Source organism: Cyphomyrmex costatus, unplaced genomic scaffold, assembly GCF_001594065.2.
Source record: "Cyphomyrmex costatus isolate MS0001 unplaced genomic scaffold, Ccosl1.0 scaffold127, whole genome shotgun sequence".
In the NCBI taxonomy this organism is placed as follows: Eukaryota; Metazoa; Arthropoda; class Insecta; order Hymenoptera; family Formicidae; genus Cyphomyrmex; species Cyphomyrmex costatus.
The window spans coordinates 673,700-690,608 of NW_017275249.1; the positions used below are offsets into that span (position 1 = coordinate 673,700).

Here is a 16,909-nt window from a genome sequence, read left to right on the forward strand (position 1 = left end):
TTAATTTTATAAATTTTATTAACATTCTAAGTTAAATTTTATAATGCAAATTTGTCTTTATATATTTACTGTTTTTATATTTGCATTTTATTATTTTTTTTATATTTTATCTGAATACATTTCAGCATCTTTTATGCTACTATTTTATATATTATATAATAATACTTTCATAGGAAATTTTTTTGAAAATAACCTTTATCGTTATACATGATAATTTTTTTTGAACACAGGAACGAGGATATTCATAATTTTTTGGATGCCCTATGTAAATTCAAATTGCTCACGTCACAATTTTTGAAAATTTGCAATTTTGGTTAATTTGCAAAAAAGGATTATTTTTAACTATTTTGTCTATGTTATCATTACGTTATGTGACATGCTAGAAAAGTTTTATTGCAATCAAAATTAAGTATGTTAAGATTTTTAACTTCCAAAAGAATTTTTTAGTGTCGACTATAAGATATTTATTGTTAAATGAATGGAGTCTATTGCGGAAAAGCTGTACGTTAAGTCATTGATGATTACCAAATAATTTTCAATTATATGTATTTTTTAAAACTGAAAGGCTCTTTAGGTCACTATATATAGATCTGAAGTTAAAATTGACAAATTCCAAATAGTGAATTCAATATGGCAAGTTTCAAATCTTGAAAATGTCCAAATTGTTGCACTTTAAAACGTTTTTCACCATTTTGAATTTGTCAATTTTGACATTGGATTTATATTCAGCAGCTTAAAAAACTTTTAAGTTTAAATGAATATAATTAAAAATTATAATTTTCAGGGTGTTTACTACCTAGTAACATATGTAGAGAGAGAAAATTTGAAACTTTTCAAACAGAATTTCTTTTTTACTATTAAAAATCAAAGATTTTATGGAATTTTATTGGTATTCAGGAAAATTTATAGAACTTTATTTTATAACAAAATATGGAAAAATTTACCTTTTTTATAATTTTTAATTGAAAATTTCTTAAAATTGTAACTTGATGAAACAATTTGGAAATTAAATTCGCATTTAGCGTCCAAAAAATCACAGGAAACATTAAACTCGACATATTACTTTTTGTCAAACAGTAATTGTAATATATTATATCTAAAAAAATCTGTCTTTAGTTTTAATTAGTAGTAGTAGTAGTAATTAATTGCAGGTAGGCTTTATTAGCCTACTAACGCGACCTAGATCCGTGGGGTTCCTTTGTCGCTCCCTGCTTATTCCGTAGGTAATTCAGTCAAGCCCAGCCTCGTGTCATTTACCAGACTTATTAGACTGCTAACCTTTGCATTTTCAAAATCCTTGGGTGTCATAAATATACGTCCCCAGGATTTGTATCTTTTACAAGCGAGTGCAGGGCATCGGCATAATAAGTGCAGGTTGTCCTCGCCTTCTTCTCCACATAGCCGGTATTCTTTCTGCTCCGCTAGTCCTAGATTGAATAGATGTGCTCTGAGGAGCAAGTGTCCTGTCAGTAGGCCTATGCCACTTCTCAGTTTAGCCAGGTTTTTAATTAAATCTATATTAAATTGAAAAATGTACATTAAGAATTTGTTTATATTTAAAAGAAATATGTATTATAATGACGTAATATTTAAAACAAGTTTTAAAATGCATCTGTCTTAAGCATAAATGTTCTTAAATCATACTAACATAATTAATATAGATACGACAAAAAAAACACGAAAAAGCTATGATAAAGGATAACCTTCCTTTTCGCAAGGCAATAAGTTGACTCCAAATTTTGATAAAAATTTCTTATTCTTAAAATTTGAGCCGTTTATTTTGTCGTGTACGTACATCAACGTTAGAATAAATCTGTATCGCACGACGAAGACATGGCAGCTTGAAAGGCAAAACTGACCTTTCGAGTCGCCGAAGAAGGATGTCGATGTAAGTTGCAGCGCCCGAGATCGAAGGTTGTCTTCTTGATGTCTCGAGGTTAGCATGCATTTTATGGTTTACATGCACTCTCTAGCGTTTTTCATTCTGCGAACTGGTTTCACTGTCATTTACGTGGCAACACATAATAATGTACTTATATAGCATTTATTACTATATAAATCGGTCCTATTGTCATGTCATAAAATGATTGTTAGCAATGTTTGCAGCAGTTGTAAGACGCATTTCGATTCCAATTCACTTGCATAGCGCAATTAATATTTGAAATTTCAGAAAAAAACAATGTTAATTAATTTCTCTATGTCTTTCTTTATCGATTTTAACTTTTTTCATTTCTAACAATTATATTATTAAAATCAATTATACTACAGATTATGTGGATACTTCGAGATGCTTACTTCGAGATCTCATTACTTGGAAATATTCATAAGAAAAAAAGAGTTGGCATTGTTTGTCTTATAAATATTTATGAATCATTTGTCATGAACTAGCGAGGTTAAATTTTTTGTTACGCAACTGCTTTGCTTAACAATTACGGATTAATGATTCAATTTTGATTCTCTGATACTAAACAAGAAAAATTGTAAATTGTTTTCATCATTTATAAACTAATAATAATAGATTTGTTTTTTGTTAATTTTTATTAGATACTCTATGTAAATGCGCAATTGTTTTCATATTTATACATGTTATCATTTTTTTGAAATCGTTATATGTATATAGGTATAGTCATAAATATTATCAGTTGTGCAAATAAAGCCTGATAATGAAATACGTTTTCGGTAAATGTATATTTTCTCAATGTAGATATACCTTAATATAAATTGTTTAATTAACTCAATGGATTCATAATGTTTATGAACAATGATTATAAAATTTTGTTTCTCTCATTAAGTAAAAAATTGCGCATTAGAAACAGATTTTTTTTTTAAGAAGTCAATGATATTTCAATCTTCAAATTAAAATGATAATTTTAGACGATTTTAAGTGAATTTTTATAGGAGAATATAAATATATTTTTGCATAAATATTACGATTATTACATAAAATAATAATTAATAAAACTAAGATTATAATTTTATGATAAAACTTTTTTTTTACAAAGCAAAATTAATAATTTTGTGTTATGAAATAATATAGTTGATGACGCCTGATTAAACAGAATTGATTAAAAAGCTGTAAATCATCCACCATTGTATTGTAATGTTAGTATTGTAATGCAATAAACTCGTAACCAGAATCAAGCATAAATATTAAGCGTAATTACAATGCATATAATGTGCAAAAAGTTTTTTCAAAAGCAATATATCATGTAGATCAAGATTTTATGTGATAAAAATTTATATCGTATGTTTTATCACGAGAAAAAAATAAATATGGTAGAAACATTCTAGTATCCTACGATTAATAATTGTATTAAATTTTATCATTACCTAATAGTTGTCGCTTAGTTTATACCGTTAGTAGGGAAAATAATTTATGTACGATTTATTTCTACACATGAAAGTAACAATCTTTTCTGCAAGAATTCACAATCGAGATAAATTCCATAACGCAAGATCGATAAAAATTTAAAACCCTTGATTAACAGAATTTAACATGAGTTTATAAACGCAAATAAAAAAGAAGGTTTTCTTAAATTATAGGACATATGAATGCCAAACAAGTTCCTAACGGTAAGGATGATCATGTCGCTTCTGACACAAATGTGGACGCTGTGCAAATCGCGATTGGCAATCTCGGCAGATGGCAAATCATCGTCTGTCTGGCGATTTCTTTGGTCAAATTTCCGGTAGCATGGCATCAATTAGCAATTGTTTTTATGGCGCCTCATCAAGATTACAACTGTACGGAACCTGCTACTACGGAGGAATACTCAAAGGATCAATGTACGGTCAATCTTAATGGTACCCTGATAGAATGCACGGAATGGGAATACGACAGAAAAATATTTCCTGAGACTATCATATCGCAGGTAAATCTGTTGTGAGTTCGAGAAATCATTTGTTTTAAAATGTCAACAAGCGTATTCGCAAAAATTTATAAAATATAGTCATGCACGAGCAATAAAACTTTTTTTTTACTCACTGATTTAAAAACTATCTGAAATAGGTAAAAGACCGTGTTATATTGCGTTTCAGTGGAATCTTGTCTGTGATCGAACGCATTATGCGAATGTTCAACAATCTATTCTTATGTTCGGAGTGCTTCTTGGCAACATAATCTTCGGCAGTTTGGCAGACAGGTGAATGCACGTATTACTGAATATATAATTTCAAATCCTTATAAACCGTAAAATAATTATGAAATGAAAAGTACACGAATATCTCAGATATGGCAGGAAAACGCCGCTGATGGTTTCTGTTATTCTTCAACTTTTATCGGGTATTGGATGCGCTGTAGTACCTTGGTTTTACGCATTATTGCTGATGAAGTTGTTAAGTGCCTTAGCTACTGGTGGCACAATGGTTACTAGTTACGTTATCTGTAAGTAGCTCTTAATTTATAAAATTTATGGCCCGTATTTAGAACGCGCTTTTGCAACGTTAATGCGTATCTAGCATCTAGTTCACGTTACGTATACTATAGAATTTTAGACATCAAAAGCGCGCATTTATCGAAAAGGAACACGGTTGGTCTCGCGCTGTGACGTACTGCGCTTATCTTATTGTTAGTGCCGAGACACTACCGCAAAATCAGCAAAAACTGGACAAAAATCGATAATTTGCTGAATTCTGCAGTAAATTTTTTGAAAATTGGTATTCTTAGGTTGTTTAAGCATTATAGATTTCGAATTTTAAGTCAAAATGGCCAAATTTAAAATGACCGATTTAATATGGCAAAAAATCATGGGAAAAATCGAAAAATAATAAGATACAGGATTTGAAAATCAGTAATCTAATGTTTTGGAGGTCGCTAATATTTCAAATATTAAATAAAAATTATAAAATTAATAATAATAGATCCGCTATTAAAGTGACTGGGTTTGGTTCAATTGCATTTTGATATTTGAAAATATATGCAATTGTAAGCTTTTCACCACGACAAGGTACCAGTTTGAGAAAGGGTTTCTTAGGTTTTTTTTATTTTTAAGTATTCTTTAAGTTTTTTACATTTTTACATTTTGTACTTCTTTTAGTGTTTTTTATATTTTGAGAGAGAATTTTTTATGTATTTTTTATATTTCATTTTTAATATAATTTTTTTGTATTTTTCTATTATGGAAAATATTTAATTTTGTAATAAACACAATTTTTTATTCAATCTGACTTCAAAGAAACATTATTTTCTTCAAAATTTTCAAAATAATCTTCACTCATCAAAGCAGTATAGTTTCATTTTAGCATTCAATATATTTATTTGTTAATAACAATTTGTTAACTTCAAAATTAAATAAATACTTGCATTAATAAACTTGATTTAAGACATCCAGTCAATTTTATATACATAAATAACCTTTCTCGATCCTCATCATGATATTCTGTGTTAACTTTTTACATGAAAATATCTACATCATAATTTTTAATAACTTTTTAACGGGCAAAAACGGGCAAATGGGATTTATTTCTTAGTCTAAAAGACACTTTAAGGTAAAAATTCATCCTAATTTCATTTAGGCATAATCGGTCAAACTTATTAAAAAACGAATCGAAAGTTTGCTTTTTTTATTATGCTAAATTAAACTAATACATCAGTTTATTATTTAACTTATAAAAAATTGACAAATATATTCCAAAAAGTATTAAACTTTTTATCGATACGGTATATAAATAGATAGGCTATGTGAGTAAATTTTTTGAGAATTTTTTCTCGTAACTCTAGCTAGTTGTATATGACTAGTTAGAACAGATACAAAAATATTATATTATAAAACTAAAAAGATGAGCGTTAATGACAATACAGAAATATAAATATCAACTTATATTAACAACATTTAACATATTTTATTTGTTATTCATTAACTTTAAAGTATTCTTAAAGCCACACACACACACACACACACACACACACACATAAAAAATTAATTTTATTTTTTTAAAAAAACATTAAAAATCCATTTTTGTCCGGCTTCGCCCACTGTGACCGTGTCTCCTGATAAATACGCCGCGCGTTTTGAATACGAATCTGTAAATATAAGGAGCTATTTTATTACAAAACATATTAAACATGTAATCAAAGAAAAGTAATATTTAGAATGTCAATTTAAATGTTATATTGAATCTTTCTTTGCTGATAAGTTAAATTAATTACAAATATTTTCCTTAATATATTTTTCAGGTATGGAAATAGTAGGTACAAAATGGCGTGCTGCCATCACCGTTTTATATCAAATTCCATTCAGTTTAGGCCATATGTCACTGGCAGGACTCGCATTCTGGTTTCGACATTGGCAACATCTACAGATCGCCATCACACTTCCATCTATTGTCCTTTTAAGTTATTGGTGGATAATACCTGAATCACCGAGATGGTTACTAGCTATGGGAAAACAGAAGGCAGCGTGCGAGATATTGCAGAAGGCAGTCAATATTAATAACGTGGAGAATGTAGACATTCCCGAAATAGTTAGAAAACATTGTTTATATCAGGTAAGAGTTATAATTCCTTTTAATTAAAATACTTTGACAAATTGTAGAATCAAACATATGTAACATGTATAATCATTGTCAAAGAAAAATTTTCAAGAAAAAATTATTATACAATGTTTAAAGTATCTATATTACATCACTATGAGTCTAACACTTACTTTTGTATATATTTTAGAGTCTTAAAAAATCTACGCTAGATTACAAGGCTTCGTTTTTCGACTTGCTTCGCACGCCGAACATGCGAATAAAGTCACTCTCTATTTTCTTTAACTGGTTCGTTTGCGGAATGGGTTTGTTTGGCATATCGCAGTATATTGGCCAGGTCGGTGGCGATATTTTTATTAATTTCGCAGTGTCCGGTGCCATACAGATTCCTGGAAATTTTGTCGCATGGTGGGCAATGAATACATTGGGTCGACGAATTACCCTGATTTGCAGCAATTCTATAAGCGGCGTGGCCTGTCTATTCTTAATCATCGTCTCAAACAGTAAGAAATCTTGCTATACATGATTATAATTTATCGTTGGTTTTTTTGTAATGCCTCCTTTTGTTTTTTAATTATCAATGAAATGAGTTTTGCATAAAAATTTTTCTTAATATTTTCTCAATAACTTTTAGTTATAGTGTAATGATCTAATCACGAAAAAGTTTCATTCAATTGTTAAGTGGCAAAGAAAATTTACGATAATCGAGATATCTAAAGTAATAATAATATAATTATAAATCATTTTTAAGTGCATCGATAATTATTCACTTTTCGTAGATATGGCATGGTTACGACTACTCTTGACATGCCTCGGTATTGTCGGCATGTCGGTGTCATTTACAACAGTCTACCTTTTCTCCGGAGAACTGTTTCCTACAGTCGTGAGGAACATAGGAATCGGTGCAAGTAGCATGTGTGCCAGAATAGGTTCTATCTTAGCACCATTTGTAGTATCTTTGGTAAGTTTAATTAAGGTCGATTGTAAATATAAATGTTAATAAGTAACATTTCAATTCTTATTTGTGCGTGTGTGTGGTGTGAAGATTTAAACTATTGTAAATTGTTACCGTAATAATAATTTTACATCCGAAAATCACCAGTTGCTAATAAGGCTATAAAAGTTTCCTAGATTACCAATTGTAGGTAATATTTCAGAATTACATTGAAACGTGGCTACCACCTATTATATTTGGAATTTTGCCATTGATTGGATCTGCATTATGCCTATTATTGCCTGAAACTGCCGAATGTACTTTACCAGAAACGCTTCAAGATGGCGAAGAATTTGGGAAGTAAGTAAACAAATCTTTTTGTATACATATTTTCTTATTGTTATAAAACAGACATTGCCGTATTTCAAATACTAGTTATAAAACACACTTTTTCGTATTTCAAATATTAGTGATTTCTGTGACATGAGCATATACACATATATATATATATCGTGGTATTTTTTATGCATTATCAATTTCGTGTGAAAGATTTTGTCGTTTTATAAATAATGTAAATAGAATAATGACATGTGATAAAATATTCGCGATATTTAGGACGTACGTTCTTTGCATTTTTCATGTACGAATTATTTAAAAAATAATTCAGTGTATGCTCGTATATAGAATACAAATATAAATTTCATTAAAACTATAATTTATACCCAAATGTGATTTTAAATTTATTTTAAATTATAAAATACATTGCTTTTTTTCATACACAGGAAGCACAAGTTGAAAGAAAAACGGGGAAATTTCGAAGAAGAAGCAACGCTCTAAAGAAAAATTATAATCAACTATGAAGTCTGAAATATTTCAGAGAAAGCGCGCACACGCGACCACGTATACACACGTATACATGCACGCGCGTGCGTATTCATTATATCAAATGACAAGTGATCTGAATGGTTAATTATGCTGTTATTCGAGTATGGCTTTATGCTATTCACTAGCATAAAGCAAGTATGTGAACAATGTGCGCGTATATATTTAAAAGATTTATTTATTAATTATTTTCGTGTAATATTAGCAGAATTAGTTTTGTTATTATTCCTTAAGTTTCTGACTCATATTTTTCGTAATACATATTATAATTTAAAACATATATTTTATAGAGAATATATATATAAATATTTTTAGAAAAAATGTGTAATTATATCGATGCGTTTTCCAAGATATTCTGACAAAGTTAATAGCAAGTATTAAATTCTTACTGCCAAATAAATAAGTATACGCAATTATTATGTAAGATCTCTCATCGAATGTATACATATATAAATAGAAATTCCTTTTCTTTATAAGAAAAGCATTTTCTATTTATTAACGGTTTTAAGTAAAATAGACAAAGTGTGCATGTGTTTAAATACAAACGTCTATTTATTGAATAATCGATACAACTCAAAATCAACAATATTATGTTTTCCTACATTTTTCAAATATATCAGACATTATACAGTAATCTAATATCAGAATGATCAATAGCTCCCACGTCTTTGCATGTAATATGTTATACATATGTATAAAAATATGTATAACAAATATTTTTTATTGCATTTGTAATAAATATTATATTAAATTTATTTTCCAGGTTTTTTTTTTATCGTGTGGATAATTCTTAGAAATAATATTTGTTTCATAATTGAACAACACTTTACGCAAAATAATTCTTCCATTCAACTTGCGCAATTCAATAAAATTAAGTGAATAATTTATTACATGCTGTATTTACAATCTTTTGGTCTAGGAACTAAAGATAACCTTCGGACAATGCGGACGTAATTACAACTATAATTATCGGTGATGAAGAATAAAAGAACCATTCAAACTTTACCAACACAATAAATGATAAGTGTATTTTTTTACTTAAACCTATTTACAGTTTAATTCATTGAGAAAATAAAATTATTGCTCAAGTGTTAGTGATCTAAATAATTTATTAAGATCTAATATCCCTTTGTAATTCATCGTAACTCTTCATAAACAACATGCATATATTGTAGTTTCATACACTTTAAGAACAATTTAAATTTTAAATTATCACATTAAAATTTTTTAATGTAAGATTAACAATGAAAAAAATATAAATTTAAATATATTAAAAAATTTAAGGAAAAATACAATTTTCTTTTTTGCATTAAAAAATTTTTATCTTTAAATTTTTTGTAACAAAATTTTTTATAACAAAACAATTTTATTGTTTTTATTAATATTTTTACAAAAATGTTAAAAAATAAATATTTTATTTCTTTTTGATTTATTTTTGTATTAAAAATATAATTAAACGTTTTAAGTTACTTTTTAATTAACAACAACAGTACTAAGTTATTTTTAAAACGTGATTTTTCCAATCCTATAAAACAATTTTATATATCAATAATTATAATAAAACAATATATTTTGTTCAATAATTATAATTAATAAATTAAATTTATAAAACCATCCATTCCTGTTTTGATTTGTCAATAAGATAATTATTTATTTTAATGTCTTATCTTTATGATATAAATAAATTTATTAACTAGTAATTATTTAAAAATGAGAGTTAAAAGGAGCGTTTCGGAGGGTAAAAATAAAATATAAACGGGAAAGAGATTTATCACAACAAATTAGCATAAATACATAATAGAAAACATATTCAAAAACAATTAACCTTTTTTTATAAATCTTGTATTTAAAATTAATTGAATAAGAGCATTAATAGCTTTGTTATTAATGTGCTTGTCAAACATTTAAATTGTATTTATCCAATATTTCATTCGCGGCAGCATCACTATGTAGACTTTTTTTCAAATTTATCGACACTTACGATTGGAAGAAGGTATAAAAGCCGATACCACAGTGTATTATAGCGTCATTCCATCTTGCATCGTTTCAGAGAAAGCTACTTCATCAGTTTAAGCAGTGAGTACTTTAATTTTAATCACGTAAAGAATATAAACTTTTGTTTTTCCATATATTTAAAATAATAAAATCATCCTTGTAAATTAATGATTCAAAATGCAAAATTTAGATTAAATCTTCTCTTGAAAATCTTATCTCGAAGTAATCTCTTTTTTTATTGCACAACAATTTTTTGACAAACTTTTACTAAATTTATTTTAAAATAAATTTAAAATAAATTTAGTAATTTAATCCGTAATACAAGGTCTTTAATACACTTTTAGGTAATTAATAAAATTGAAAAACTTTATAATTTTATGATTATTATATCTGAAGAATATGTCCGTTATCATATGTCGTTCTTACTTCATATTTCTGTATTTTTCAAAGTTCGTACTACATATAATTTGTAGTAAGTTTGATTCAAACATCGTTGCGCGTTCACATATTAACATAATAATATTCAATATTAAGTAACTATACTGTATTAACGATTTAACATAATATTTTTGTTTAAATAAAGTTTATGTAAAATTAAATAAAAGTTACATTTTATTATTTTTTATAACATGTATAAAACTTAATTCTATTCTCTATCTTTAATGTTTATAATAATTAAAAAATAATTTATGTATCTCTATGTGAAAACGTGTATTATAAATTAGGATGTAAACCTGTAGATCCTGTTCTTCTCAGAAAAAAATAGCTTATATTTATATCTTGCTGCAAGGAATGTTAAAAATAAAACTATTCGGACACTATCTTGTATTAGCATATTGTTGACATTGGTATTCAAAATTCTAAGTCAATATCCTTATAATATCCTTATATATAATATTTAACAAAAAAATATTATAAGAATGACTAAACAATCGATCAAAATTATATTATAAACGAAAAAAATTTGATAACTTTTTTAATTATAAAATAGTGAATATTTTTTAAATAAAAAAATATAACAATATGAGATAAACTTTCTTGTTTACATTATAATTAATATTAACATACTGTATTGTATTATATCGTATTAATAATCTATTCACATATTGTAATTTTTTATCACTTTTTATCGCTAAGTGTACAGTTGACAATATATTTAATAGTCTACACAGATATTATAAATATAATTTTTTAAATATTATCTAAATTAAACAGAGATTTAGATTCGAGTCATTTCAAATTTTTATTATGACTGCTATTTATCTTAATTTCAAACTATTCATAAAAGAATCAGATTTATTCAAGCACTTGTGCCCCATAAAACTATCTACAAACATATATGTAATATATGCATATTATATTTATTGTTAGGAAACTCTTAAACACAAAGAGTCATTAATTAATTCGTATTATCTATAATGAGAGAGAGAGGAATTTATATGAATAAAACTGTAAAAACTTCCAAGTTTTTTATACAATATGTGAACACACAAAGATCTAAACACAAAGATTTACACCTTAATAACTTTTATTATATTTTAATAAAAAAATTTCATGTAAATTATTCATTTATTTTTAATAAGTAATTCGTACGAAACATTTTATGCTAGAATATATTATAAAATTCGTAGAGGTCTAACTTTTACTTTTACTCAATGGTCTACAACAACTACATGATAGCGCGCGCAATAAGTAAATTGATAGAATTGTAAATAATTTTATAAATAGAGTAATTTGTATATAATATTTGTTTTAAGAACTTGACAATTCATGTCCTGATGAATAGAAAATAATAAACAGAAGTTTTAACATATTACATTGTTACGTTACACGATTCTTAATTATAATAGATTTAACAAATAAACTTTTACACTTGCAAAAATTATTTTTGAATGTGTATACATTTAATAAAAATAATTCTGAGATCTTGAATCAATTTTAAATACAATAAACAACACGTTAAATATTATATAAACATAGATATTCATAAAATTACGTATTATATAAATATCGATGCATTTCCTGGCAGTTAACACATGCATATGTATTTCTAATTATCACACACACATAATCATTGTCATATAATCATCTTCGTATTAATGATATATCTTGTAGTGATTATAAAGGATTATATCTATTACATTATTGAATTTCGATATTTTCAAGAATGATAGTCACTTGTGTTCATATTACAATTGAGTGCTACATACTTAACATTTAAGTTTACATCAAAGTTAATAAAAACTTTTATAATTATAATCAATCTTTTATTTACTGTTTGTAGATAGCTTTATATCTTAATTTACATTGTATTAAAGATTACGCTAAAAATGATTCAATATCTCTGAATTATTTTTATTAAATGTATACACATTCAAAAATAATTTTTGCAAGTGTAAAAGTTTATTTGTTAAATCTATTATAATTAAGAATCGTAACGTAACAATGTAATATGTTAAAACTTCTATTTGTTATTTTCTACTCATTTGGACATGAATTGTCAAGTTCTTAATAACGTTGTTTGGGTCGATTTTTTTTACAGATATGTTCTACTTATTGTTCCTGGCTTGCTCGACCATCACAACCGGCCACACCTTAAATACCGTTTATTCGTGGAAACAGGTCGAATTCAAATTTCCAAATGATACCGTTCGAAATGAGTACAAAGCCTCTGGCAATTACATTCCCGAAAATAACGTACCATTAGGTTTGGCTATTTGGCATAACAAAATGTTCGTTACAGTACCACGATGGAAAAAAGGTGTTTTAGCTACCTTAAATAGCTTTTCAATGAGCGACGACGAGCGTAAGTAAATATAATTAAACACAAAGTTTAAAATACGTATATAATACACATGTTTTATGTTACATGGATTTTATTATATATATATATATATATGTATATGTATGTATGTATATATGATTAAAAAATTAATAGAAAAGTTATAAATTTATAATGCGTGCAAATTTATACTTAATGCTTATTATAAGATTTGTATACAGCAAAAAGAAACAGGGAAAGGGGTAAAATAGTACCATATAATGTAAACGCTATGAAAAGTTTCTCTCATAATCAGGTGTTACATTAGACGTCATCTGCATAAGAGAATACACACATTTTATTAAGGAAATTTTTAAAAATTCAAATTGTACACACGCGCAAGAGTGATATAATAAATGTTAAGTGTACATACACTTAGCAAAAAATCTACCAAAATACTTATATCTCGTGATAAACAGATATAATAGATATCATCTTTAATTATTTATATAGATAGTCCAGTCTTAACACCGTATCCTGATCTTGAAGCAAATAACATTAGTTCACCCGATAGCCTCGTAAACATATTCCGTGTCAGAATCGATGCTTGTGATCGAATGTGGGGTCTTGACACAGGAGTAAACGACATTTTAGGGGACCTCGAAGTCGTGCGACCGATGAGACTTATTGTTATTGATTTGAAAATGAATAAGGTATCGTTTATTAAAAAAAATTATGGATTTACACAATCTATACTAATTTTAAAAAAACTATTCTTGTATATTATTTTGTCTCGAATTTATTGTATATGTTGCAAGTTATCTCATTCATTCATGCATACATTCATCCATGCAGATTTTACGGCAATATACCTTGAAGGATACAGATATAAAGCCGGAGAGTTTCATTGCTGATCTTGTGGTCGATGTTCCACCTGGACAATGCGATAAGGCATACGCATATATGAGCGATTTGACCGAGTATGGTTTAGTGGTATATAGCTGGGAAAAGAACGATTCTTGGCGGATTAATCACCATTTCTTCCATTTTGATCCATTAAATGGTAATGTAAAAAAAAAGTTAGTTACGGATTATATGAGGAGCAGACTTCCAAAATGCATATTTTGTTTAAATTTAATTTTTTAAGTTAGAAATGGCATAATGATCAATGTTGAAAGACTTATATTTGAAACTACTCTACGATGTTTTGAAAGCATTTTTTCATCATCTATTTATGTGTTAAAATAAGTCTAGACATTCGAAGTGCTTTATGCCCCTTAACTAGAGACAAACAGAATAAATGAAAAACAAAATTTGTTTAACATTATTATAGAAATAGTTTAGCAATTTTGTTTAACATTTTACACCTCACCGATTGACAAATTGTTATTTTTTATAAGACGCGTGATTTGCTTGTAGCTTTCTTGCTCGTTCTCTGAAAATTATAAATTTTGAATGAAACGCATTTTGAAAGTCTCCTCCTCATATGGGAGCTTCAAGTCATTAGTCAAAAAACTAATCTAGCCATTTTCACACATAAGGCTAGACAAAATAAGAGACTCTTAAATATCATTAAAGTTTATTTTATTGTCTCTTGATATGTTTGATTGTTTCTAGCCATTATTGGCAGGTGATTACAGTATCAGCGGTTATAACTTCCAATGGACTGATGGCGTTTTTGGAATGTCGTTGTCACCGATTTACGCCAATGGAAGTAGAATACTTTACTTCCATTCCATGTCCGGTATTACAGAATTTTCTGTGCCTGCAGATATTCTGCAGGACAATGAATCGAAAAAATCAGAGATCTATAATAATTTCCATATTGTCGGCACAAAGGGACCATTGACTCAAGGACCATCTTCTATTATTGATCCGGAAACATGTATTAATTATTTTACTCAAGTAAACAGAAATGGTATCGCGTGTTGGGATATGACGGTAGAATTGAATCCAGAAACATTCAGTAAGTATTGTAGGATAAAATGCTTATCAATCACTCTCATTTATGAATACATAAATCTATTTTTTAATAATATATTAACATCAAATTAACTTTTTATCCAATTTCTTTATTTTCCACTTTTGTCAAGTAGCTAAAATTTATATAATAAAATATTCTATTAAATTTTATTAACTTACAAAATATATATTTTATTAACTTATAATATTAATCATTAATTTCCTGCATACATAATGTTTTAAAAATAATAAAGATATTTTTCACGCCATTTGTATCATTAGACAAAGTTTTATATTAAAATAATCTACAATATAGTTCATATATTTCATCAGAGATGTCTCTAAAGTCCACAGGTAGCAAAGCATATAACTTCCGTTCCAATACTTTATCATCTTTAGCTTTTCTAAGAGAAACAATTAAACAATTAAAAATATGTTAATAATGAAACTCAACAAATAAATAATTATAATAAATCATTAGATTGTTTTATAAATTCGTATTTAACATGTTAAAAGTATGCGTAATTTTTGTTTGTAGAATTGGTGGCCCAGGACAATACAACATTGGTTTTTCCTCAGGATATAGCTATTGATAATGAATCTCGTAAATTATATGTCCTCTCTAATAATTTACAGAAATTTATGCAGGGTAGCTTTGATCCGTTGACGACAAACTTTTTCATTACTTCAATTGATCTCGAGACATTAACATTTTTATGCAGATGTAACGCAGCATATTAATAAAAATCGAAAAGAAAGACATTCAAAATTTAAGAATATATTGCATATAATTCTGTATAGTTATATAGTGTATACTAATGCAGTGGCAAACGTATTACAGACTTTGGTTTATATTGTATTTGGAAACTCTGTGAAATGATACTTCTTAAGTATGTTAATTATTAATTTATCAATAAATGTAATTAATCTCCCTTTTTCTATAAAATCAAATTAAAAAAAGAGAATTTTTACACATAACCCAAAATGTATGTGTTCGTACGCGCGCACGTGTGTGCGTCTAATGAACCTCTTTCTATCAAATAAAAGAATATATGTATGTACTGTGTGTGTGTGTGTGTGTATGCACGCACACACACACACACACACATATACATAAACTCGTTATCTTTATTTTTATACTTTTAAATAATCTTTCTTTTTCTCTCTCCTCCTCCTTTCTTCTTTTACCTGTCTTATAAGTATTATATACAAAAATAAAAAAGTTAGATATAAAAAAGACCGATTTATTATTTCGCAACATATTAATAGTAATCGACATGTATTAAATCAGTTGTATTGAAGATTAAAAGGTATCAATTCGCAACTAATTAGAAATGGAATCAATTTTCGACCGTATAGTGGATACCACGAAATTGAAATTTCAGCGTGTCATTTTAAAATAAGTCGTCAACTAGTATGTCACTGGCTAGTCAATCCCTTGATAATTCAAGGAACTTTTAACTGCAACCTTTATAACTCCCGCGGCAGGTTCCGCCTCTCTCTTCTCCCGTCAAACCCGTCCTAGGAGCGCTACTTTCTTCCGCCCCCTTTACGACTAGTCTACTCTCTCTTTACGGAGCTGTACATCCTAAATAATTGATCCTAACGTAGTTGCCGGTGTTTTTATAACTGTTTTACCGCCCGCTCTCGCCACTGTGATATACATTATTTAGTCGTTGGTTTTTAAAGCGAAGTCGTCGGGGCGTAGAGGTGCGAAAAGACTGAAGGCCTATTCGTCGCCGCGCGTCTGCAGAATTAAAATGTATGCCAACGGTCGTCGCTACCTACATTCAATTAAATCACCAGATTTCGCGCGGAGCCATTAACCGCGGCGAGTAATCTCTTCGTGGAATAAGAAAATGGCTATTGCAAAGATTGCATCTCTCTCTCTCTCTCTCTCTCTC

At 27.8% G+C, this 16,909-nt stretch overlaps 2 protein-coding genes across 2 annotated transcripts; both read left to right on the forward strand.

The window, feature by feature from the left end:
- Positions 1-1,731: 1,731 nt before the first annotated feature.
- LOC108782449 (organic cation transporter protein) lies at positions 1,732-8,439 on the forward strand. The gene is made up of 9 exons (XM_018550731.1): positions 1,732-1,936; positions 3,544-3,872; positions 4,039-4,142; positions 4,230-4,384; positions 6,176-6,486; positions 6,662-6,974; positions 7,251-7,432; positions 7,629-7,765; positions 8,188-8,439. Exons 1-9 carry the CDS (start codon positions 1,927-1,929, stop codon positions 8,240-8,242), a joined length of 1,596 nt encoding a protein of 531 aa, XP_018406233.1. The 5' UTR covers positions 1,732-1,926; the 3' UTR covers positions 8,243-8,439.
- Positions 8,440-10,328: 1,889 nt separating this feature from the next.
- Y-f (yellow-f) lies at positions 10,329-15,758 on the forward strand. Its single transcript, XM_018550724.1, has 6 exons — positions 10,329-10,363; positions 12,825-13,088; positions 13,557-13,756; positions 13,899-14,106; positions 14,674-15,009; positions 15,544-15,758. Exons 2-6 carry the CDS (start codon positions 12,827-12,829, stop codon positions 15,744-15,746), a joined length of 1,209 nt encoding a protein of 402 aa, XP_018406226.1. The 5' UTR covers positions 10,329-10,363; positions 12,825-12,826; the 3' UTR covers positions 15,747-15,758.
- Positions 15,759-16,909: the final 1,151 nt, after the last annotated feature.

Coding starts and splice junctions, on each gene's coding strand:
- LOC108782449 (XM_018550731.1), top strand. Junction 4,143..4,229: donor TTCGGCAGTTTGGCAGACAG/GTGAATGCACGT, acceptor CGAATATCTCAG/ATATGGCAGGAAAACGCCGC. Junction 6,487..6,661: donor GAAAACATTGTTTATATCAG/GTAAGAGTTATA, acceptor TATATATTTTAG/AGTCTTAAAAAATCTACGCT.
- Y-f (XM_018550724.1), top strand. CDS start 12,827: ATGTTCTACTTATTGTTCCTGGCTTGCTCGACCATCACAACCGGCCAC. Junction 13,757..13,898: donor TTGATTTGAAAATGAATAAG/GTATCGTTTATT, acceptor TCATCCATGCAG/ATTTTACGGCAATATACCTT. Junction 14,107..14,673: donor CCATTTTGATCCATTAAATG/GTAATGTAAAAA, acceptor CATTATTGGCAG/GTGATTACAGTATCAGCGGT.